The sequence below is a fragment of the Apteryx mantelli genome, chromosome 29 (assembly GCF_036417845.1).
Source record: "Apteryx mantelli isolate bAptMan1 chromosome 29, bAptMan1.hap1, whole genome shotgun sequence".
Lineage (NCBI taxonomy): Eukaryota > Metazoa > Chordata > Aves > Apterygiformes > Apterygidae > Apteryx > Apteryx mantelli.
Window position 1 is genome coordinate 6,451,192 of NC_090006.1, and position 24,705 is coordinate 6,475,896.

The 24,705-nt window shown below is 50.0% G+C and overlaps 2 protein-coding genes across 11 annotated transcripts in view; one reads left to right on the forward strand and one right to left on the reverse strand.

The window, feature by feature from the left end:
- The window catches only part of NSD3 (nuclear receptor binding SET domain protein 3), a 53,407-nt gene extending 48,098 nt beyond the window's left edge, over positions 1-5,309 (reverse strand). For 4 of the 9 annotated variants that reach the window (XR_010886533.1, XR_010886534.1, XM_067312375.1 and 1 more), the window contains exon 1: positions 668-828. The gene's annotated coding sequence lies outside the window, so the exon portion shown is untranslated. Of the gene's footprint in view, positions 1-170; positions 195-667; positions 829-4,954 lie in introns of those variants that run through there. The other 5 variants (XR_010886535.1, XM_067312376.1, XM_067312377.1 and 2 more) reach the window with 3 other exon arrangements.
- Positions 5,310-6,087: 778 nt separating this feature from the next.
- Positions 6,088-14,806, forward strand: LETM2 (leucine zipper and EF-hand containing transmembrane protein 2). 2 transcript variants are annotated; one of them, XM_067312455.1, is made up of 11 exons: positions 6,088-6,159; positions 6,532-6,785; positions 7,606-8,062; positions 8,208-8,351; positions 8,778-8,912; positions 9,406-9,609; positions 10,841-10,960; positions 11,589-11,699; positions 11,844-11,933; positions 12,671-12,745; positions 13,362-14,806. In XM_067312455.1, exons 2-11 carry the CDS (start codon positions 6,739-6,741, stop codon positions 13,410-13,412), a joined length of 1,434 nt encoding a protein of 477 aa, XP_067168556.1. In that variant the 5' UTR covers positions 6,088-6,159; positions 6,532-6,738; the 3' UTR covers positions 13,413-14,806. The 2 variants fall into 2 exon arrangements, with proteins under 2 accessions (XP_067168556.1, XP_013808425.1); XM_013952971.2 differs by lacking the exon at positions 6,088-6,159 and having other exon boundaries at positions 6,455-6,785.
- The last annotated feature ends 9,899 nt before the right edge of the window (positions 14,807-24,705 follow it).

Below are 24,705 nucleotides of genomic sequence, written 5' to 3' on the forward strand. Positions count from 1 at the left end.
TATTTTACATTGTCTTTTGGGTTGGCAGATATCAGAGAACTACATTATTTTTAGAGGTCTCTTATTTTCTTCAACAAAATTGAAAATCCTAAAGCTATGCGCCAATCAAACATATCGGCAGTTAAATGAAAGCAGAGCCAGGTACCAAGTAAAGCACGATGCAATATTACTTCAAAAAATTCCAGTCCCACGAAACTAAGCAAACCGTCGACTTGCATGCGGCTCCCGAAAGCGTGCATCAGAAACCTCTCGGTGCGAGAGGCTGACAAGCCTCCGACTCCGTCGCCAGCAGGGACGGGAACAGCCCCGGGCCGTTCCAGCAGAGCGCGACACGGGCTCCAGCTCGCGCACGGCGAAGTTCCCCCCCCCCCCCCCCGAAACAATCCCGAAGCTCGGTCACGCCGCGGGCTCCGCGAGCCGGCTGCGGCGGCCCCCACCTGCGCCCCGGCCCCCCGCCGGCCGCGCCGCGGGAGCCAGGCGAGCCCTCGGGGGCTGCCCGCGGCCGGCGGCCCCCGCGCAGGCCCGGCCGCCCCCCCCGCCGCCCCCCGGCCCGGCGCCCCCGCCGCCGCCGCGCCCCGCCGCAAACATGGCGGCCGCGGCCCCTTTAAGCCCGGGCGGCCGCGGCTCCCGCCCCGCCGGGCCCGGCCCGGCCCGGCCGCCCCCTCACCTTCAGTCTGTTCCATTCTAACCGCCCCCGCCGCGTCCCACCGAGCCCAGCGGAGACAAAGGCCGGCGGCGGAGGGGCGGCGGGCGGCGGCGGCAGCGGGCCTCCCCGCCTCCTCCCGCAGCAGCAGGCCGCGACGGAGCCCCGGCCTCGATTTCCGCGCCGCCGCCGCTGGCGCCGGGCTCCGCCCCGGGAGGCCGCCCGCTGCCGGCCCCGCGCGGCGGCGGCGGCCAAGGGGAGGCGCTCGGCGGGGCGCGGGCGACCGCTGGCGGCGGGGGAAGGCGGCGCTGCGTGCCGCTGTGCCCGGGTCCCGGCCCCGCTCGCGCGCCCGCCGCCTCCGCCCCCCGCCGCTCGATCGCCCGCTCCCTCCCCCCGCTGCCGCCGCCGCCGCCGCCGGCGCCTCGTCCCGCGCACGCGCGCGCACGCGCCGCCGGCGCCTCGCGCGCCCATTGGCCGCCGGGCGGCGCCCGCCGCGAGGCACGCTGGGGGCTGTAGTCCCGCCGCGGGGGCGGGGGGCGGAGGAGGGAGGGGGGTGCGTTAAAAAAAAGGCGCAAACGGGGCCCTACCTGCCGCCCCGCGGGGGGGGGGGGGGGGGCAGCGCGGCGCCGTTTCCCCGCAGCGGCGGGGGGGGGGGGGGGCCAGCGGCGGCATCCCCCCGCCCTTGCTTTGCGGGCAGAGCCCCCCCGGCCGCCGGGGGGGGGGGGGGGGGGCCGGGCTCGGCAGCACGGCGGAAGGTGGAGATCGCCCGGTGCCGCCGCGCGGGGCTCGGACCCCGCCGCGCCCGCCCCCGGCACCGGCACCAGCACCGGCACCGCGCCGCCCCGTTCATTTGCACCGCCGGTACGAAACGAGATGCGCGGCGTGCATTTAGTTACTGCTGGATGGCATAAGGCCGGGGGGGGGGGGGGGAAGAAAAAAGAAAAACCACCCAAATCCCGCTGGGGAGATTGCAGCGTGCCTTGCAGACTCTAGGTTTAGCTGCTGAGGTCTGGCATCCGGGTTGGATCGAGAAAGAAAACGCTGTCATCCCCAATAGTTTCTAATCCTATTTTGGCTGAAAAATTATGCACTGAAATGTTTGCAATTAATTCCCCTCCTCCACAACCCTGAAGTCTTTCCTTTGCAGAACACAACTGAACTACACATAATAAATCTTTCCTGCAGCAAAAGCATTAGCATGCAAGAAAAAAAAAAAAAAAAGGAAAGCAAGAAAAGCACAAGCGAATGGAAAGTAAACAAGATGGAAAGATAGTATGACGTCTGTTACCACAGGAAAAAAAGTCAATACTAGAACAAGATGAATTAGCTGGAAAGAGAGACATGATCCAACATGAAAGAGGAAACTGATGAGATACGAGCTTTACGAGTCACTGAACAAAGACCGAGCAACGATTTCCAAATTTATGGCATTTCCCATTGCCCAGAACCCAGAGGCTCAGAGCCCACAACAAGGAGGCGTTTTTGTTGTCTATGCTCTTGGGGGGAGGGGGAGAAATTGCTGTAATAAAGTGAATTTAAAAAGCAATTCTCCTCCTACTTAAACACAATAAGTCATCAAAAATGGAGGTGACCTAGAAAAGGCTTTCTCCCTCTCTTCTCCTCCCTTCTGTAAATTCTGCAGCCCTAAATGCTTAGTATTACTAGGGGGGGGTACTGATGCTCTCACAGCTGAAGTAGTCACCGGGTGGGAATTTATTTTCTTTTTGATTCCTTTTGACAGCTAAGCAACATGCTGACAGAAATTCTTGTTTTCTTCCATTTTGCTCCAATACAGTTTTCTTTCACATTAGTTTTTCCTGCTCCTGATGGGCTTACATTTAATGTACTGGAGGCTCTTGAAGCAATCTGTTGGTTAGGAAACTACACACAGAGCTAAAAATGAATCCAGATCAGGGAAGCACTATGACAGGAATTTACCTTTTTCTGCCCCTAAGGAAGATTGGATAATCTGTGCAGTGGCTAGCAGAGCACATGGAGTGAGGGAAAAATAAAATGCAGATTTTGCTCCCTAAGACAAGTATTAGCCATCTACTGGTAAAGGAAATACTGGGCTTTTGAAAAATATCGACCTTTCCAAGGAACAAAGAGTATAAAGTAAGTTTTAAACTCATGAAAATTTAGGTGAAAGCAAAGTTCAGCGGTGCAGAGTTTCATTAGCTGCTCTCTAGCATAAGAAGTTAATTTAAAACTCTGCATATTGAACGGTTTCTTATGTGTCAAAAAGAATCTTTACTCATGCTTTGTGCAGGGACTACAAGAAAGATAACTAGCCACTAGGAGAAGAACATACACTTGCGAGTAATTAGTGATCCTTATCGGGATCACCCTTCAGCCTGCACTGAGGTGCCTGTCGGTACTTGACACCACTCCAACACTCGCTCTGAATAAGCCAAGAAGCACCTTTGTTTCCCCGCAGGCACGCAGGGGACGGGGATCTGCGCCTCACTGCCGGACTCGGCATTCCCAGTTCACGGGGGAGCATCACGAGCAGCGCAGGCCAACAAGCGACCGCAGCTACATCAGTAACAGACCCCAGCATTCCTCATGGGCCACGCACTGGGGTGCTTTACAGCAGCCCGAAAGACACATGCGAGAGAAAACCGTTCTTGAACAATCCGTGAAGGTTTCTGTTCTTCCTGAAGAATTTTCCCCTTTATTTAAAGTATGATAATTGCTACCAGAAGCTGTGCCCCAAATCGTACTGTATATGTGTTTAAGAAGAGTTGAAAACTGCTGTCTACTCCTGGACAAACAGATCCATGCCTGGGATCATTCCCAGAAAGGGTGGCATTGCCAGTCCTGTGGAAGCTAAGGCAGCTCTGAACAGCATTTTAGAAGCTGCAACTCTTTAACAAGGCTTTAAGCAGGCACTGTCAGGCAAGATGCCTTGACCCCCTTAGCATGCTTTAGTGAATTTCCTAAAGGCCCAGCACTTAAAATACCATGGAAACATGCAAAGATCAGCATCCAAATGAAAAAAAAAAAAAAAAAGAGAGAAAAAAAGGAGTTTCTAGCCCTCATTCATTCAGAAAAAAAAATCTTGAAAACAGAATTCAAGTATGTCTGAATCACAATTCTGAACACTGAAAATTAAAAGGTAAATAAACACATCCAACACTGACTCTGGTCTGTATTGTTTCAGAAGGTATTAACCAGCTCACAAATTCATGTTGAAATATGTCTCTGATGAGACAAAATAAGCTTTTCCAAGTTCTTGAAAGGTTTAGAGTAGTACAATAATGTAAGTCTTCCACTCTAGCATGATGAATAAAGGATATCTTCTTGAGCTGTGTTCAGAGGGTAGGAGTTTGGTTTTGGCTATTCACCTACTCTTTATTTCCTATTCTGTTAATGCCTCAAGCAAGAACCTCCCAAGGAAAAAAAATTCTCTTCTGTGATCCCAGGGGAGCAACTAGCTCAGCAGAACAAATTTTGGCAGAATAGTGCACACAGGAACTAAATTGTACTATTACATGGTCTGCATTAACAATGCAGAAATGCTTTCGAGAGTAAGAAAGGATTTGGATTAATGGTGGTGTCCCCCCTCCAGAATTTAAAGGACTTGCAGACCAGCCCTTTGTGGGAAATGCTCTTTCCAACCAAGGGAAAACATAGCAATGTAATGAGACCTCTGGTGGCAGACCTTGGGAGCTTTCTTCCTCATTTCTTAGCAATCGTTTTAAATTTTATTTTTACTTTTTAAAATATTGTTCACTTGTTGAGGCACTGGTTAGCAAAGTTGCCAATGAGTTAAGAGTATTTTGTGTTGCGGGTGTTATAGTATTTTCTCACATTAGTCTCTCAAACACACAAGCCATTCCAAGAGACACTAAGTCTTTTCTGTCATCCACCGAGAACATTTCTCCAGCTGCCTACTTGTTTCATCATATTTGCAGATCCATAGTATCTGTCTCAAACATGCCAGGGCTTGAAGATTCCATCTGATGCCTAATTCCATGCAAACCTGTTCTCAGGCAATAACACGCAAAAGGAGACTCTCCTCCTATAGGCAGCTTTGTACACACAGCTGCTCAAAATACACACTGCTCTATATATAGAAACAAACTGTAATCATTTAAATGTGAATCTTTCAAGTTTTGTTCTGTGCAACAAAATAAAGGGATACTACTACCGGTCTGCTAGATAGCGTGGGTTAGCTATTATAGGTTACTGAACTACCGATTGCATTTTCACTTTTGAAAACCCTGTAAACATACCAGGAAACATTTAATATGGAAACGGATCAAACAATTTCAGCATCAGAGTTACCTGTTTAATAAGCTCTCTTACCTCCTGCCAAAACTCGAGCCAAAGCTTTGTAGGATCCAGCAGGAGCAAGCAGCAGAATGAAAAAGTCACTTCCTGCCAGGATCTTGCCTTCATACATGTCTCCGAGTGTCTCTTACGCGCTCCTGGCACTAAGTAAATAACAATAAAAAGGCGCAGATGAAGAGCTTTCAACAGCAGACTTCCTCTTTTCTTGCCATTTGGGCAGAAGGCTCTGCCATTTCAACGGAGCGCGCCGAGCCAACGCAGTAGTTGGAAGGGGGATTCATGAGAAACATTAACAGCCGTCAGAGAAGGGAAGGGCTCCCCGTATTTCCGTCCCCGGATCCCCTGGCTGTGACTTCCACCGGTCCTGGGCCGTGCGGACGCACCCCACCGAACAGGAACTGGGGCGCCCGTTGGGTGGAGGGGATGGCCCCGCCGGCAGGCCTCGCCCCTGCGCGTGGGGCGCCGCCTCGCCGCACACGGGCCCGGGGCCAGGGCGCCCTGGGGTGCCCCCAGGGGCTGGGGAGCCTGGAGGGGAGAGGGGCGGCCCCGGGGAGGCTGGAGGGGAGAGGGGCGACCCCGCGGAGGCCAGAGGGGAGAGGGGCACCCCCAGGGGCTGGGGAGGCCGGAGGGGAGAGGGGCGTCCTGAGGAGGCCAGAGGAGAGAGGGGCGCCCCCAGGGGCTGGGGAGGCCGGAGGGGAGAGGGGCGTCCTGAGGAGGCCAGAGGAGAGAGGGGCGCCCCTGAGAGGCCCGGGCAGGCCCAGGGAGGCAGGAGGGGAGAGGGGCGACCCCGGGGAGGCTACCAAAGGCCGACATAGGCCCAGGGCGCTCCTTCCTTCCTGGCTCTGACGACACACCTAACCGCCCCCCCCCCCCCCAGCCTCGCGCTGGCGTCACGCACCGGCTCGTGACATCATCCCGAAGGCCCGCCCCTCCGGCACGTCCGCGCCGCCGCCCCCGAAGCCAATGAGCGGCCCTCTCCAGGGTCACCTCAGGTCGATCCCCGCCCCTTAGCTGCTCCCATTGGCTAGCATCTGACAGGGCCGCAGTTCTGCGTTCCGATTGGCTTCTGCTGAAGGCGCTGTGACGCTATGCTATGGCCTGACGGCAGGAGAACCATAGAGCGCCGCGCCCCGGCCCAGAACGCCCGGGGCAGGGCGTGATGGGACGCCGCGGGCGGACTGAGGCCGCGGCCGGGCCCTTTGCGGGAAGCGGGGCCGGCGGTGAGGGGGCCGGGGGGGGGGGTGGTGTCAGGGGAACAGGAGGCCTGGGTCCAGCTGGGGGGGGGGGGATCAGCACTAGGAGGCCTGGGTCCAGCTGGGGGGGGGGATCAGCACTAGGAGGCCTGGGTCTGGCCCAGCTTGGGGGGGGGGGGGGAAATCAGCACCAGGACACCTGGGTCCACTGGGTCCAGCTGGGGGAGGGGGGGATGAGCACCAGGACATCTGTGTCCTTCCCAACTTTGTGGGGGGGGGGGAGGGGGGGATGAGCACCAGGACATCTGGGTCCTTCCCAACTTTGGGGGGGGGGCACCTCCCGAGGAGGCGCCCCGCAGCCCCTGCCCCCGTCACAGCTTCCCCTCGCACTGACCACAGCGGTGCAGCAGAGGAGGTGATGCCCGAGAGGTGCCGCGGTGCCCTGCCAGGGCTTGGCCCCCCAGCATGGAGGGACGTCTCCCACGGACGGCCGCAACACTCACCGCCAGCTCCCTGAGGCTCTGACGCCCGGCTCGCCCTTCGCTGTTGGAAATGACCGTCCCTCTGCTCCCGGTGTCCAGCCAGAGCTGATAACTCCGTGGCACCATGGCCTTCTACAGCTGCAGCATGCTGTGTGCAATAGCCAGGTCAAGGTAAAATATAGAACGCTTAATTTTTCACATATACTTCATGCTTGAACATTCCTTCCTGTTAGTTTTCATACTGAATTGTTATTAAATTATTAATTAAGCTAGGGGTGGTCACTCGTGCATATGAAAATGAGGCAGCTCTCCTGCTTCATAACACTACTTTAACACTCTATGTTAAGGGTGACTGGTGCTGTTCTGGTGTTTGATAGCATGCAAATTCAGGGCAAAACCAATGCTTTAAACTAGAGTAGACATGGCCCAAACTTCCACAAGAGATTAGCTGGCCAAACACGAGTAGTATTAAGTTTGATTTATGTAAAACACAAGGGCTTTCTGCAGTTGCTATAATCCGTATTAGTCTGTGAGGTCTTTTCATCCTGGTCCTTATACAAATAAGAGCTCAAATTATCTAACCATGTGTCTCTCTCCAGTGTTCAGCCTGTCTTCTCCAGCTGACAGCATGTTGCTGGCAGGGGGAGTATGGGAGACAGCAAATGCAGAGAGTCATTTTCGAAACACTTGGGAAAAAGATAATGTTTTGCTTTTTCTTAGTTTGCAACTGGTAAATTTTAGCCAATGCAATTGCTAGAAGGGCTTTCTAGAAGAGGTCTGAAGTCTTGAGTTACTCTTTTCAGAGAAAAGTTAATAACATGAGACAAATTCTCAGTATTTTGTCTTTTGCTGAAGAATCAGAACCTCAGGTACTGAAGGAGTCGCAAGAGTAATTCCACAAGATTAATCTGGCACTAAGAGCATTAATTCATATGTAATGTTTAGTTAGCTCAGCCACAATGCACTGTCACTCGCTTAAATACTTTTCTAGTTTCAGAAGCTCCCATCTCCTTGTGCACTCCAGTTCTCCATATTCTCCTGCAGTTGCTTTTGTCCAGCTAGTGGATTCTCATTTAAACCGGACTTGCATAAGACACTCCAAAAACAAGCAGTCATTGCACCACACACAGCTGGGCACTGGCCTACCTCATTCAGGAACTAAAGTTGTGCGAACATTTCACACATCCGCTTACTTGCATCAGGAACTTCAAGATAAACCTCCGCCCAACCGAAGTACTGTAAACCAGGGCACTGAGCCTCTTAAAACTCCAACAAAACAAGGAATAGACACTGCTGTGGGAAAAAAGTCTTTACGCCAAAAAATTGTGGATGAACTGAAACATTACTACAATGGATTCCACTTGCTTTGGATCGACACTAAGGTTGCTGCCAGGATGCTATGGAGGCTGCTACATGGTCAGGTTCTCACTAGGAGAGAGAGACGAAGGGTAAGTGCCGGACACCTTTAATGCTAAAATGCATTAAGAGGCTTATTGTAACTAAAGAAATGCAACCCCTCATTTTCCAAGTTTCTTTAGAACAATTTTTTTGCACAATTGAATAATAATCCATGCTGTGCTCTTCTCTGTACAGTTGCTGAGAACTTGTGCAGATCTCTTCCGGCTGGTTCCTTTCCTGGTATTTGTCATTGTGCCCTTCATGGAATTTCTGTTACCTGTATTCTTGAAAATTTTCCCTGAAATGTTGCCCTCAACATTTGAGACAGAGTCAAAAAAGGTTTGTGTCCTTTTTGAAGACATTATGCACTCCATTGCATTGAGTTACAGACATTGAGCCACTAGCAGAGAAGGATAGTATCTAGCCAAAGTAATCCTCATCTTTGTGAATTTAAGACAATTATTAGATTGTTCTAGCCTCAAGTCAAACGTTTTGAAACATTAAAGTATATGTATTTATGAAAAATGCACAAGTCCTGTTGGTAGAATTAGCCTGGTATCTGGGAATGACAATGACATGTATTTTTGCTGTTCAGACCTGAAAAAGCATCAAGAGTAGCTTGACAATGGTAGCGATGAACAATTTGATTTCTAAATGAATCAAAACCTGTTGAATTTGGTACTGAAGTCTTGCTCTTCCCCAGAACCCCGCTCACTCCCACTTTTCAAGTGGAATTTCTAATTATATTTTATTTCCTAAATGCAGGAAGAAAAGCAAAAAAAGAGATTAAATGCAAAGCTGGAATTAGCAAAGTTCCTGCAGGAAACCATTGCAGAGATGGCCAAAAGGAACAAAGCAGATACAGGAGAAGGAAAACAATTCTCTTCCTATGTCCACCAGGTAAAATGGGCTGTTTGGGGGATGACAGCAGTCTATTAAGTGTATTGAGAATGGCAGCAGTGATATGTACCAGTTTTTTAGTGCTCTTGTTTGGGGCAGAGAATGTGGGATGTGTGTGGGGACTGGGGGAAGACTTGACAGCACAGAGATGTGCTGTCAGGTATTTGTAATTGATTAATTGTATACCCTCTTGCAGCTAATAGCTTAGTGAAACTATCTTTTGACCCAGTCTGTCAGAGATAACTATTCAGACAAGCATTTTCATCTTGGAACAACAGTTAAAGTTTTACCCTATGAAATCCTGAGTGGCCCCTCAAAGACACCTTTTTACTTTGGGCTTTTAACTATATCATTCTTTGTCTCCAGCAAGAGAAAGGAGTGCCAGTGTAAGAAATGGGAAGGGGCTCCTTAGAGGGAGAAGAGAGTTTGGAAACCATGATTCCATTTTAGTTTGAATGGCTTTTGGCCATGATGCCTCTGCTTTGTTGTTCAGATTCGTCACACTGGTCACCAGCCTAGTACCCAAGAGATTGTGCGCTTCTCCAAGCTCTTTGAGGATGAACTGACCCTGGAACACTTGGAACGGCCACAGTTGGTAGCCCTATGCAAATTGCTTGAGCTACAGCCCATCGGCACCAACAATCTGCTTCGCTTCCAACTTCTGCTGAGACTCAGGACTATCAAGACAGATGATGAGGTAGGTTTAAAATAGCACAGACACTGCTGAGATGGAATGCATGCTTCTTAGCTATCTGAAGTTCTGCCCTCTGAATCACAGATAAGCCATCTTACATAAAACATGTGTCACTGCCCACACTCCATCCTGGGATGTGTGAAGTTTAATATTGATGGGAGTGGGATTCTCCCAGTGAGAGATTCCAGAAAAAAACAGAATGAGAGTTCATCTCCCTGCCCCCTTGCTGCCTTTCGTGAACCCTAACAAGTATGCACTGCAGAGTATTGTTACTGTTTAGAATACCCTTATGTTTTTATTCTGGAGTCATACTAATTTGTAAAGTGAGATTCTAATTCTGTAATAAGTGCTGTGTGGGGAAAAAAACAAACAGGTTCTAACCAACTGAGCTCAATGTGAATTTATATGTTAGCTTATGAAGTGGCCTTCTCCAGGCTAAACAAACCCAGCTAAGAGGCAGTCTGCTTGCTGTTTTCAGCTAAGGGGATTTATTGAGAAAATGGAGCCGGACTTTGAAGTACATAGCAAAAAGACAATAGGAAATGGTCGTAAGTTTCAGCAAGGAAAATTCCAACTTGATAATGAGGAGAAAAAATTGACACAGCATGTGGGTTAAAAAAAAAAAAAAGGAACGGCTGCCCAGAGGAATCCTCATTCTTGAGGGAGACTCAAAACACAAGTGGAAAAGGCTGAGCAGTATGAAGCAAGTTTGAAGCTAACCCTGCTTTGAACAGGAGGCTGGACTGGGTACCTCCAGAAGTCCCTTCCAGCCTACATTCTGTGACTTTGTAAAAACTGTGATTTGAAATGGTGTTAAGAATCTTACTAGGATGTGGAAGAAAGACTAGAGAACTGCTAACTGCTAAGAAGTGGCCAGTTCTGAAAGGCATAGGCAACTACAGGTTCAGCTTTAAAGTGTGCAGTCTTGACAGTACTCAGGATTACCCACCTGCAGGCAAATTCAAACCTGTAGAATCATATGTAAAAGTGAAATCATTCTCATTAGTACTTCAGAAGTCAAGACCAAAGTTTTTCCACCTTCTGTAGCTGAAGACTGACAGCTTTCAAAGACAGAATAAATTATCCACAAAATCAATTCTGTCTTGTCTTTTTGTACTGCTATGACTTTATGTGCACTTATCTAAGCAGACATTTCTTTGGCCTCAAGCTTATCAAGTACATCAGGGTTTTGGCTTACTGTATGGCTAGACAGGAACATTCTTTTTCATTTCAGATGATTGCCAAGGAAGGAGTCAATGGCTTAAGTGTGTCTGAACTTCAGAGTGCATGCAGAGCTAGAGGAATGCGATCATTGGGTCTCTCGGCAGAACAACTGAAAGAACAGCTCAGACAGGCAAGTAGAGTCTGGTCTACTCTTGCTTGGCAAGGTTTCTTCTGGGACAGAATAGTGCGCAGTGTTCAGATCAAACAGGCACAGGTCTCACTGAGAATTCCTGCAAGTGTTTTTAGACTGATCCTGACCTGCATAGTTGAGCTTTAAAACATGAAATATCCAGATTATGCCATAGACTAAAGAGAAAACCAAAAGCATCAAGGTCTGGTAGAAACAGAATGAAGGAACAAAGATGTTTTAAGCTTCTAAAAGAGACAAGACTTGTAATAGAGCCGACACTGGTCTTTTATAAGCATTCAAATTATGGATACTGATGTAGGTGCTATATTTTGGATAATCTGTAGAGAATTCAAAGTACTTAGTTTTCCTTGTTGGCTGTTCATGAGTAGTGATGTTGGTACCTCACTAGTGGCTTCAACTCTGGAAGCTTCCTCTACATTATCTGTTTCATACAGCATTCTTAGTTCTTCAAAACTATTTCTTCTCATTGTGGTAACTTAAAACTGCATTAGCCAAATCCAAAGTAACTTTAAGATATTTAAGGACAAGAAGTGCTATAAGTACAAAGTTTAAATGTATGTCTTAGAGCCAATATAAAATAACTTTTCTTTCTCTTTTCTTCTAATAGTGGCTAGATCTACATTTAAAAGAAAATGTTCCACCTTCTCTACTCCTGCTTTCCCGTGCCTTGTACTTGATAGATATAAAGCCACAATCTGTTCAGGTACCACAAAATAAGGTGAGTTGTTTGAATAAAGCTTTCAGGTTAATAGTTTAGAGATTTATACATTATGAAAAATGAAGCACTGAGATATATGAAACTTGTTCCTTGATCCTCAAAGTGGAAGAAGTCAACTGTACTGAGTTATGTATTCTTCCTTAGGTAGATGAAACTGCTGAAGAAGTCATGCCTTCTCTTCCTGAAGATCAAGAGACTCTAGTGGATTCTGCCCCCATTGTACAGGGAAGAAAGGTTAGAATATAACAGTCTACAAGTAGAAAAATGAATGTATAGTGCTGTGACCTTTGGGAAGAGCAAACCTTTCCAAAGTTTTTTGGGGGGGGGGGGAGGCAATGTGACACCATTGCACAGAGCGCATAAACAGTTTATATTCTTGCACTGTGTGCATGTTTTTGCCCCTGAGAGCCTCACAGTGACTGTCTTGACAAGGTAACAGGCGATGAAAAGGTAAAGAGGTCTGCTGTGGCACATCTAGTCCTACTTCTGGAAACAGCTGGTTATTCAGTGCCATGTTACTGGCTTCCAGCAGAACACTCACAAGCTTTTAAGTTGCTTTATTCACATAAAGCAAATAAAGTCAACTTCAATCCAGGTATATTTAGCTAACAGAAGCTGGTTAAAGGTGACTTGTTTTCAGCTCTCCTAGTGAACTTGGGCCTTTTTGTCCAGGACAAAAAGAGCCAAAATATCTGGATTAAGCCAAAGCTTACAATTCTGAATATAAGGCTGGGAAGAATTCATTAGTCCAAACTGATAGAAGGGAAATATTGTGTCAGCTGCAAGAAAGATTTCCAAATAGCTCTGTTGAGCAGTCTAGGAGAAATGATGGAAATGCTAGCATATAGCTTTCACAAACGTGCATTGCAGGGAACAGCCTTATTCAGATAGGGGAAGGGACTGCACAGGGTCTAGCTACAGCTTTGTTTTCTGATAGGGTTTTGTGACTTAAAACTCCTTTTTCCTTAAAGAATGAAGAATTTATATCTCAGTCATCAGAGAAACTGCCAGTCTCAGAAGTGTCAGTCAAGCCACCACCACGAGAGGTAAGATTTTCAAAATTCTTTGGCTGTTCAAAAGGAGATTTTTCTTCACACAACTTGTAGTCAAGCTGCAGAACTCTGTGCTACAAGATTTTGTGGATATTTAGTTCAGGGAGTGACTGGAGAAATTTATGGAAGAGAACCGCATCAAGGGTTGTTAAATACAAAAGGTACCACATATGGCTGAGGAAGACTCCAGTCGAATTGGGGAAGGTAGGGGAACATTCTGGGGAATTATCAGCATGTTCTGTTCATACTCTTCCCTAAGCATCTGCTTTTAACCACTGGGACAGACCAGCCTTCAGTCAGAACCAGAATGGTATTAAGTTCCCTTCTGAATCTTTAAAGACATTTCTGCAGTGAACTGCCTTTTTCCTGTATTGTTTTCTTTCAGTGAATATTTGATTTCAATTTAGCTGTTTACACATGGATCTAGGTGCCCACTTTAGAAAATTGGGAAAATGCTCTTTCACCCTGAAGAGCTTTGATCTTAGTCGACTGTTACTCTCTAGAACAACTTCCCATACTAAATGGAAGATACCTGCTTCAGAAAGTTTCAGATTTTAAGAAGCATTTATATTGGTACTGCCTAAAGTCTGCAGCTTTCTTTTACATCTAGACCAAAATGGAAGCATCTCGGAGCAACAAGGCCAGTGCCAATGGAGTTTAGCCTGAAGCCAACATGGACCGTCCAACATGAAGAGAAAAGCTTTCGTCTCTCCACCTCCTTAAAATAGAAGAGCAGTTTTCCAGGAGGCTGCTTTAAACACAAAGGTGTCAGTAGCCCTAAGGGGCCTCTCAGTCTGTTCCAAGCTTATTAGCAACTAGGCCATGCTACAGCTGTCTAGATGGAGCCAGCTTCTCATTTGTACTGCATCCCCTATGCCCATTTTAACTTATGTTGTAAATATGTAAATACTTATGTTACTGTCTGTGCTGTTACTTACTGAACAGGTGTACATGCTCTTAAACCTTAGGTAAGAAAGCTTTCCATTTTCATAAAGGCCTGGACACAGGATGAGCTAGGCAGGAGCTGCAGGAAAGCCCATTCTGCAGATTGAAATCCTGTTCAAGAGCTTAGCCCTGCAGCCAGGGCTTGCAGCTTTCACTGCTGCTGCAGCTTTACAGGCCTTGATCCTGGTTTGTATGGTTTAACCTATAACTAGTGCACAAAATGACCGTGTAAACTATTGCATTTAATGGTCACATTTGTACAGAGGAGATTAACCACTGCAAAGGAGAGGAGGACCAGCACTCTCCTCATTGGTGTGTTTGAACTTAACTGTTCAGAAAGACTTTACTGTTCTCCTCTTGCCTACCGAGCTTTAAGAGGACAGCTTCCACTCCACGAGCACTCAAACCCATCAATAACAGCTGCAGCAGGGGACCTGCCCAGGTGCAAAACACTTGCAGCAGAAGATTGAGACTTGCATTTTCCAGGATCCTGCTGGGTCACATGCTGGAGGGCAGCAACCTGGAGGTCCACACACATTTCCCAAGTCTGAGGTAAGACTTGGTTAAACCTTATCAGGCTCAAAACTATGCAGCAGCAAGTGCTCTCAGACTTAATACTTTATAAGTAATTCTTCATACATTCCAATGTTGACTGTTTTCTTGGTAAACTGTATATGAAAAGCTGTTTTTAAAATTTGTTAATTTTTGGACTTTGACCTGTGTAAATGTTCAAAAATTACTCACTTTATGGACATTAAACACTGATATTTATATTTACTGTAAAATTAAAGTTAGACTTGGTGCTAAGTAGAATGAAACATCTCTTTTAGAGGTCAGACAGCCTTTAGAACCGTCCAACCCCAAAAAGCCAGTCAGCTGATGGTCAGGTGTTATCAGCACTTTAAAATGTGTTACTTATTAGCAGTGCAGAAACAGCTTGCGGAAGACTTCCTATTGTATTGTGCTTTTTGGTTAGTATGCTTCTGTACCTGCATCTCTGCCTTGTTAGTACAAGCAGTATGCAGTGCTGAATATCTGTTTTTTTTTTAACTGGTGGTTAGTAAACTAGAGCAATGTTATTTCAATAAATACCCCATTGCTCAAGTGTCACTCCTGCCTCATTTTAGCATGGGTGTGGTGTTGCTAGTGGTCATTACTTTGCTGATGGGGATAGAATAGCCTTTGGCTACTTGTCTGTTTAGTAGAGAGCTTTGTCTCTGATAGCACTGACAGTTGTTATTATTTGAACAGAACCGACTTGTCTGCAGAGCCTGCTTCTTCTAGAAAAGCCTTTCCCCAAAGAGCTGAGGACAGGCCTCATTCAGTATAAGATTTCACTGTGTTGAACACTGAGGTCAGTAGTGTAGAAGTAAAAGAATGCAAGTGATTTCTGTATTACAGCTAGAACATGCAAATGGTCAGATGCAATTCCTGAACTCAAGACTAGTAGGAAGAGCTATGCTTTTACAGACAGGAGGAAAGTTAATCTATTTGATAACAAGCTCAGTGCAATGTCACACAGGGTTTCTTAAAGTGCAAGATGAGAGAAAGAGCTGTGAAATAAGCTTGAATAAGTTATTGCTGTAGATCCCAAGACAACTCCACTCAAGCAGTTCAGTCATGGAACTTCATTATCTCAAGTCACTTTTACTTAGAAGCTGCTGTGTCAATTCAGAAGCTGGAGTAATTGACTTGTGTGAGTGCTGCCTGGGAGCTAAGGCTGTAGTCAGAAGAGCAGGTACAATTACCAGAGGGTCGCTGCCACACAGCCAAGGTTTCAGATCTCCTGAGATTTGTTTGCAAATGGTGTTGCATAATTGCAGCTCAACAGACATCTCTGTATGATGGGTACTTTAGCTCATACTAATCCAATTGGGGGGAACTGATCCCTGTCCCATAGTAGCAGATACATGCAAAAATTCCATTACCATTGATTTTTTTCCCAGCTCTGCTACACTGTCCCAAGCTCCCATTCTTTGCCAACAGTCAATAGTTTACATTACTATTATCAAGGGACATGTTTTTCTTGCACAATGCAAAGGGGCCATGTAGTAACTGGGCAATGCATCAGTCGCACAAATAAGTCTCAGCCAATGTTTTCTCTAAGCTGGAAACAACTGCTGATACCTAATCAAATGCAAGGCTGTGCCTGGCTCCTGTACCAGGCTCTGAGAGCTGCCCTCTCTGGCAGTTTCACATCAAGTAATTGGTGACCCATTACTCTTCGACTCTACAATAAGTCTTCAAACAGGGTGTGATGCAAGTCCTTAATAGGGAAGCTTGTGCATTTCCTTGTTTCTACAGAGCAGATGGTAAATTAAGGCTACTCATTCAGGTAGTAAACAGTGAATTGTGGTTGTGCTCTAATCACACAATATTGACATAATATCCCATAAGAGTGAAAATCAGTGGAGAAACAGTTACAGTGCTGTATGGAAAGTGTTGCTTCTCCTACTAATTCCCCCGTTCCAGAAGAGCAGGCTAGCTAGCACTGCTTAGGCACATGGCCGCTCATCCCTGACAAAACTGAGCAGAAGTAGCAGATCCTCTCTCCCTGCCTGCAACTTCAGGAAGCACAGCTGCAGAAATGCTACTGCTCACAACTATGAGGGCTGCACCAGAAGTCCTTGTGCAAGAATGTGAATGAGAAAGGCTATTCTTGCAGTGTCTGGCAGTTCTCTTCACTGGCTTTGCTTGGGCCAGAGCCTCATATGGCTGCACGTTGCAAATACACCATATATTTAGTAAAGAATGAGTCTGAATGATTCATGGGCTTATTACATCATGGGATTGGCCTGTCCCATGAACAAGCTCCTACCCGAGCAGGATGCAGGAGTGGAGAAAGCCATGTCCATGCAGTGCCTGGGTAGCCAGTGCCACTTCCCACCAGTAGATAGCAGCAACGTTCAGTTTTTGTACAGAAGTGCCCCAAAGCAGGCTGCTGGAGGTTACTGACTTGTTTGGGAGCATCTCAGACTTAATCCTAAGCATGGTACTTGCCTACTTCCATCCTTGTAGCTGATGTATCCTGATCTTCGATGCCTTTATCTTCAGGTACTCCTGTAGCATAGGGCAGGGCTGTGAACTCATCATTAGAGATGGAGAACTAAGACTCCACAGGACTAGACACAGGGAGCTAGTGCCAAATGTAAGACTGCAAAAGCCTTTAAAAACAGATGTGGAGATCTTACACACCCTGGGTTTACATGATATTTATGAAGCCCTTTTAATTTAAGCAAGGATCCTATCTCCAGATATAGGTGACATTCAGCAAACAGCATTAAAGGGACTCAGATCCTGTAAAAACAAGTCATACTTGTGATTGCATTGAGATCTTGTTTGCTGTTTCTGCTGCTCCCCAGTTTCTGTGGCTACCTGAGCCAGCTTGGAAGGAAGACAAGCATGTGCATAGCATAGCACTATCCTCCAAACATAACCAACAGCCCTGCTGGGTTCAAGCTTCAGCTCCCCAAGCAACACGTAAAAGCCACATGTACAAGGCACACTGCTAGCTCTTTCTTATTTTAAGGAGCTGGCTGCAACCCTACAACAACAGAACAGCACATGAAGAGTCTGGCCCTTGCACGCAACCCTACAATAACAAGCCAATGTCTATGTCAGGGAAGACAAAGTTTGACTGAGAAATTGTTTTGATTTCCAGGGGCAATTAAGAGTCACAAGAGGAAACATTACCCAGAAATGCCCTCTTGACAGAGCCCTTCTGAAGGCAGCCATCATGGTTAAAGAATTTAAAATTCACAGAATAAGCCATTCATTAGCGCAGAATGTAATGAAGTGTTTTCAGCACCAACAGGACTTCAAAGGGTTCTGTTTTCTCCATGCCTGCAGTAACAGCTGAGCTTCAAAGCTCAGACCCTTCTGTTGTATCCAGACCAGCTCAAGCCAATAGCAGCAAATGAAGTTACTTGAACTTGCAAACTACATAGCTGGCCCCTTGTGAGTCCACATTTTGCAGTCCTGCCCGAGTGCTGTGCAGCTGAGCTTTCCGCAGGCAGAACAGCACTCTGCAGACACCAGCGTAGCACTGCCTGAGACCAGTCTCCCCCAAACCACATCTGCCTCTTCCACAAACATGAAGGGGAGAGTAACCAGCAGGAAGCTCCCAACCCAGCACCAGTGGAGCACATGTAAGTTCAAAACAGGGTTCCCCTAGGTTCCAACACGTGCGCATAAACACAGCAGCTGCTCTGCACAGTAGGACAGCTGTAACACATGAGAGGGAGGCTCTATAGCCTGCACAGGCAGCAGCCAGGTTCCCCTGCGCAGTGCCGCTCATGAGTGCAGGAGCCGTGCCCTGCTCCCGGCTTCCCAAACAAGCCCCTGCATAAATAACAAGAGCACAAAACCAGTGCTCCACTGCTCTTCTTTTAATTGCTCACCAGGCCTTACTTTATGTCAACCTTTAAGCTCATTGCTACTGTGTTTGTAGCCATTATTAAGAAATCTGTCTGATGCAACAAGTAAGACCAGAGGTTGTCCTCTGAACAGAAGAAATAGGCTCATCTCTTTCCTCTGCCATAAAACTGCATCCCACAGAGATCAATATTCTGGACACATAAACAGCTGAGCAGGACGAGGCTGTCAGTTGTTTAGGAGACAGGCTCTGGAACAGTAAGCTTTAAATCAGTACTAGTGCTCTGTTATAAATCTAGGTAAGTCATAGCCCACTTGCTTTCTAAGCCACAGGAGAGATTACAGGAAGAGGTGATTTACTATTCCATTGCAGCAGCAGCATGGATGAGTGTGGCTGTGTGCCTGGGCAGTGCTAGCTACACAGCTCTCCTGATAGGAGCTGTTAGGGAGAGTCACAGGAGCATAAAGGAGAGATTTTGGTGTCCTTGCTTTTGGAACTGTAGAATCAACATTTTCATGTTTTCCAGCCTACCCACAGAGAGACAGGAGTTACTTAAGGAAAGTTATCTGAGGTGCCTATGAATCACCTGACTCTGAGAACGAGGGCTTTAAGTAGAAACACATGTTTACAGTGTTCTGGTAAGACAAGGGGCAAGTACTGAGTTTCTCAACAGACAAGAAGAGTTAATAGCAGCACCAGTTAACAAGTAACTTTTCCAAAGAAATCTCCGCTTACAGCAGCTCAGCTGTTTAGGCAGATGCAGAAGTTACCAGCCAAATGGAGAAGGCACTTTTAAGACTATTTAACGACCTCAGCTATATAAAGACAAACCATTCCCTATAGAATAAGGAAAAAAAAACAAACACCACTGCTCAGCTCACCAGCTGGTATCCTGAGGTACTCTGAAGAGGGGCAGTCTGTAAAGGAGCTGTTGAAGGGCAGGAGCACTTTGCTGTTTCCTATTTGAGGGGGCATGCCCCATCAACACAAGGCGTACTGGGAATGCAGGTGCTATAAGAAGGTGGCCTTCCCTTAGCAGAAGCTTCTGCTAACTTGAGAAAGCATCTGAGGAGTGGGCAGGCTGTAGGGAATGAAGCTGGACTTTGATTTTAATATCTAAAATTTTTTCTGCAGGGACATGAGGGCAAATGCAAAACTCAAGAGGAAGGCAGAAAGTAATTAAGGAGCTTTAATAAGAGTTATCTGAAGGCAGGGTTTCTGTAGGATGATGGAGGGATTTCTATAGTGTCTAGGGGCTCCTCTCCCTACAGCAGAGGGTCTGACTGGGGAATGACAGCTTGCAATGTGCCACTGGCTCTGTGGTGTGCAGCACAAGCCCTGGACTGCACCATTCCTAGCTTGTCTACTCAAACTGACTCTTGTGGGCTCCTGGTCAGAACGCAGGGCAAGGATGGTAGTGCTAGGTGGTGAGCTCTGCTCTGGGAAACAGCATTTTTCCTATACAGAGGAGGACTGTATCTGGGCTAACAGAAATCTACTGACCTTGGGCAGGCACTGAAAGGGAGGCAATGCCAGCATCCCTGGGCATATGCAGTCTGAGAGCGGTTGGGATTGCCAGAGTAGACAGCTCCCATTTGAGGAATCCTCCTCAAAGGATTAGCAGTCCTGAGGGGACTTTACTGAGCTGTGAAAATGTGCAAGTCATGATAGCTAACAAATTAGGTCATCCAATCGAGTAGGAGTGCTATGCTCTGGGTGCTCCTGCCCCCAGAGAGGAAGGAGACCAAGAAGTGACTCTGTGCTACTTTTAATACACTTGGAGCAGAGTAAATGGTTTGCTTGGACTGTGCCTGTCCGAAGAGCCCAGCAGGTAGCTCTGCACCAGCTGCTGCCCCTGTGCCCGCAAGCCTGACCCACGGCTGAGCACATGCTGCCCCGCAATGTTATCAGGGCAGGCTGCTGTATGGGGCAGCGGAGGGTCTTTCGCATGCAGTACACCTGCTGGCTCATTTCGGAGCGTACAGCTGTGAACCCGTCTGCAGGCCTTTTCTCTTTACTGCATGCAGTGTAGATGTGGACGCTCCTTTCTCAGCATGCTCCACGGCTCGGAAAAACAGAGCTCTGCCTGCTTCAGCCCTACAGAGTAACCTCGCTGAGCCGATGGACTGGCTTATTGAGCCCCTGTTTCTAGAGCAAATCCGCTAGTTAAAAGCAATGATGCAAAAGCTTTTTTTCTACCTCCTCAGCCTTAAAGACCTTTCCACCCCAGACCTGAGAGCCAAGGGAAGTTGTTTTCTCATGTCGTGATGTAAATGGGAGATGGGAGTCAGCAGGGGAAGAATTAGCTCAGCCGGTTAGCGCTTCTGCTGGAGAGGGGCAAAGCCCCGTGCGGTTTTCCCAGGGCTGCGCTGACCCTGCTGGGCTCGTGGCAGCCGGATGCCCCCAGACCCTGGCGCTCTGCGGCACCCTCACGGCGGAGGCAGCGCGGCAAGGGGGGGATTCCCTCGGCCGCTGGGGCTCGCCGCTGCTCAGTGCGCTGTCGGGGCCCTGCCGAGGGACAAGCACAACGTTATTCTGGCAGCCTGCAAAGTTTTCAGGGCGCTGAAGATGTCGGAGTTGGATTTCAAATTGTTAGGTGCTTTTCCGGTTTTGCTGCAAGGAGTAGGCAGAAAATTACTGAGATAATACCCTTAATTTCCTGCAAATGGATAATGTTCCCTTGAAAGACTACTCTGATACTCTTTAAATACATCTTAAGAGAACATCTTATACCACATAATACAGGGTAATGAGAGAAGTCAGGTTCTCCAGTCGGTTGCTCAAGCCCTGTCTGCTCCAACTTCTGAACCCTGCTGAACTCTCCCTGGCAGTGGGTAGCAATTGGCTAGGAACGTTTAAGGTAAAACGATCAGATAATAGCTCCTTCAGCACTTGCTTTGCCAGCTTGTGTTGATCAGCTCAGAGAAGAGCAGCAGATCTGCCCAAAAGGTCCAGCTGACGGGGGCCATCGTGTGTTGTTCAGTGGATGCGTTCTGGCCTGGGCAACGGGTCTGCGTGTTCGGGTCAGGTGTCCACCCGGTTCTGCAGCCTTGCTTGAAGCTCACCTGCCACCACCATCCGCGCGTGCGGGGGCCCGGCAGAACGTATTTCCCCCGGGTGGCCTCTAGATCTAGGCGATCTTCCCCTCCCCACCACCGCATCGCCTGGGGACACGCTCCAGGCGGACAGGAGCGCCTCTGACGCCGCTCAGCTCCGGGTCTCAGCAGCTTCGCTGGGGGCTGCCACCAGAGCTGCGAGTGACCTGGTCTGCGTGCAGGGCCCGGTGGCTGCAGCACAGCTTGCCCGCGGGGCTCTGCTCCTGCCCTGGGCGATTTTTCTAGCTGTACGTGCCTGGCTAGAGTAGCCGTGGCGCCAGGACCTGCAAATTGCAGATTAATGTTCTGCCTTAGCATCAGGTTGCCCAAACGGAGTGAAAGAGCCACACAATGTCACGGTCTCCCTCCTGCCGCAGTGGGAGCACAGTGAGGACCCGTCCTCCGCCGGATTTGCAAGCATTGCAGTGATTAGCAATAATTAACACGGGAAGCAGCGGTTGGTCTCGCAGGGGAGGTTAGTTGTGCTCAGGATGTTACACAACCATTGCAGATCTCCTCGGGGGGCTCGGCTTGCATGGCCGCTTGCAGGTTGGATGCAGGGCGGCCTCCTTCGGACCCTCTGCGGGGAGCAGAGCACCCTCAGCACCCTCTTCCCGCGTGTGCCCCATCCAGGGGGAACACCAGGACTGCATCTGGTGCCCAGCCGGGTGTCCGGCGCATCCCGCTCCCCTGGCTCCTCTCTGCCTCGAAAAGGCCGTGCCGGCAGGTGCGCAAGGGGTGACTTCTCATTTGCTTTCCTGCTGTTCTTTTAATTCAGAAAGATCTGGAAACCAGGGCTTGTTCTTCCCTGGTTTTGCAATGGTTACCTGCCAGCTCTGGCTTTTGGCTTAAAAGTATCCGAGCAATAATAATAATAATAATAATAAATCCCCTTCTCCCAGAAGTGAGCTGGGCACTGGAGTTCAGCAGAGCTGAACAGAACCAAAGCACAGTCCTGGGGCGCTTGCAGGCCTGTGAACAAACTCATTTTCAGACCAAAAATCCCTCCCCCTCTCAGCTGCTTCTCCTCGGTCCTTGCAGTGCCGTTGTCTCACTCATCCGTTAGTTACCGTGGAGTTTTCCAGGGAAGACAAAGCTCGACCTCCTAAGCTAACCCGGTGTGCAGCCTGCCCTGTTTTAGAGACAAGTCCTTCCCCAGGTTGGTGTACGTGCTGTAAAGCAGCGGAGAGGAGCTCTGGGCCAGGCTTTCCCTCTTTGCCGGGCACCCACGAGCAGGGCTGCATACGCCTGCGCCCAGCGGTGCTGGGGGAAGGCGGTGGGCGCCTTCTGGGGCTGCAGGGAGGCAGGTTCGGCTCTGGCGTTCCCAAGGGCATGCATCCCTAATGCCCGGTTCGGCTCCCCCGTGCCCTGGGGGGATGCACCTGTATGCCCGGTTCAGCTCCGGCGTTCCTGGAGGGATGCACCTGTATGCCTGGTTCAGGACTGGTGTTCCCGGGGGATGCACCCGTATGCCTGGTTCAGGACTGGTGTTCCCAGGGGATGCACCCGTATGCCTGGTTCAGGACTGGTGTTCCCGGGGGATGCACCTGTATGCCTGGCTTGGCACCGGCGTGCCTGGGACTGGCCCCCCCGCGGCTTGGGCGCCCCGCGAGCCAGCGCGGCTTCGTGGGCTCCCCTCACTAGACGGGCACAAGAGAGGCGAAAGTCAGCGTTTTCGCTAAATGACCCACCGAGAGGGAGCGAAGGAAACCGAGCAGAGCCCCATAAAATACTGAATTCTGTTCTGCAACATCGGGCAAATTAAACCTTGCAGAGATCCGAGCCAGTGTGTGCTTTGGCTTGGGGAGAGCTTTTCCAGCCGCGTGGTGCCAAACACCTTTCAGCCCTCCCCTCGGCTCCCGGGGAGCCCGCTCCGTGCAGGGTTTATCCTTCCCCCGGGCATCCCCGGCGCTGTCGCTGCTCCCCGGGCCGGCGCAGGAGGGGCAGGAGGCCGGAGCCGGCAGCCAAGCGGGGTCGGGGTCGGCGCGACGCTCCCGGCTGGCCGGGGAAGTCGAGCTGCAGCCCAGCTGGCTTTTATGTGCTGGGGGGAGGCACTCAAACGCGTTACTGTCCTCTTTCGTGGGGAGGAGGAGGTGGAAGCAGAGGGAACGCATTAAATTCCAGGCGCTGTGCTCAGCTCCCGCCCCCTTCCCCAGGCCCTACGGATGGGGCACGAGGGCTTTTATAGCCAGATCTAGGTGGGAAAGAGGGGAATATTGCAGAGTTGGCACTTGGTAAAACGACTCTTTTGGGTGGTAGCCCCGAGCCAGACTCCGGCTTTGCCCTGCACGCGGAGAACGGGCTGAACTCGGGCCGGCTCCGGCCCCGGGTGGCAGCGCTGCCCGTGTTGCAGAGGGGCCGGACGGCACCGGAGCGCGGCCGGGGACGGGCTGCCCCGCGGGAACCGCGGTGCGGAAACCTCCTCCCTTCGCCCCCTAAGGGGCCAACCTGTCGTCGAGGCCCGGCCCCGAGGGATCGGCGATCCCTGTCGGCCGGTGGCGGGAAACGTCCCGCTGCCCCAGCCGTCCCCGTTTCCTGCGTCGGCCTCTCCCCCAGAAAGCCGCTGGTGAAAGATGCACTGGTCAGCACTTCTAGAGGAGATTAATATTCAGAGGGAAAAGCACTGATTTAGTGAGGCCCAAGTGCAACAAAGGCTGAGATTTATAGCTTTCTGTATTAGAGCATTACATTCCTAGCGGGCTTTCTGTCTCTGTTATAAATTTGTAATGAAGAAGACCGAGGCTTACTCCAGCTTAAAATAATGTAGAACAAGGGCTCGACAGCCAAACCTTGCAAGGAGGCGAACCAGGAGAGTTACAGGGTGCTGAGCAGCAGGAATTCCCCCGGGTTATCTGCCAGGGATATTCCCTTCCCTCCCCTGCTCGCCCTCGTGGCACCCGTCGCCCGCGCTGGCTGCACCGCTCCGGCCCGATCCCGATCCTGATCCCGATCCGTCGCAGGATCCGTCCTGAGCCCTCTGCACAGTGGCAGGGCTTTGACGGGAGCGGGAATTATCTGCAGCTGCCCCGGTTCATAAGCGATGTTTTGTTTGGATGAAATCAAGCCGATCGTGGGTGTTTGACAGTGTCTGGTGTGCGGGCTGTCAGGGGGAGTGATGTACAGCAGGAGAGCCTCGCGGGGAGCCGTGCCAAGTTCCTGCTCCGGGAGGGCCCGAGCGGGCGGTGCGGCTCTCCGCCGCGTTCAGCGCGGGGCCGGGACGCCTGCCAGCACGCTGACGCCCGTCACATCCGCCGCAGGGCTTCGCGGCCCCTTCCGCGTCCCCGTCCCTCCGCCCCCGGCATCGCCCGGCCACCGCGCTCGGCCGCTTCCAGGAGCGGCGAGGGCTTTGGGGAGAGCCGCGCGCCCGGCCGCGGGCTGCCTCCGCCGCAGCCGCGAGAGCATCCGGCTCCCGAGCATCGCTTAGGTTACGGGCAGCACCGAGCTCGCTGGGCGGTGCTGGGGACGGAGCGCCGGATGCCGCTCCCGGGCGCCGGAGCCAGCTGTGCCGTGCGGACCCGCCGCTGGGCTCCCGCGCCGTG

What these genes read in the sequence shown, in the direction of transcription:
- LETM2 (XM_067312455.1), top strand. Translation starts at nt 6,739, where the DNA reads ATGGCCTTCTACAGCTGCAGCATGCTGTGTGCAATAGCCAGGTCAAG. An exon ending in TTCAGGTACCACAAAATAAG is followed by an intron (nt 11,700 to 11,843) that starts GTGAGTTGTTTG and finishes ATTCTTCCTTAG; the next exon opens with GTAGATGAAACTGCTGAAGA. An exon ending in CCATTGTACAGGGAAGAAAG is followed by an intron (nt 11,934 to 12,670) that starts GTTAGAATATAA and finishes TTTTCCTTAAAG; the next exon opens with AATGAAGAATTTATATCTCA.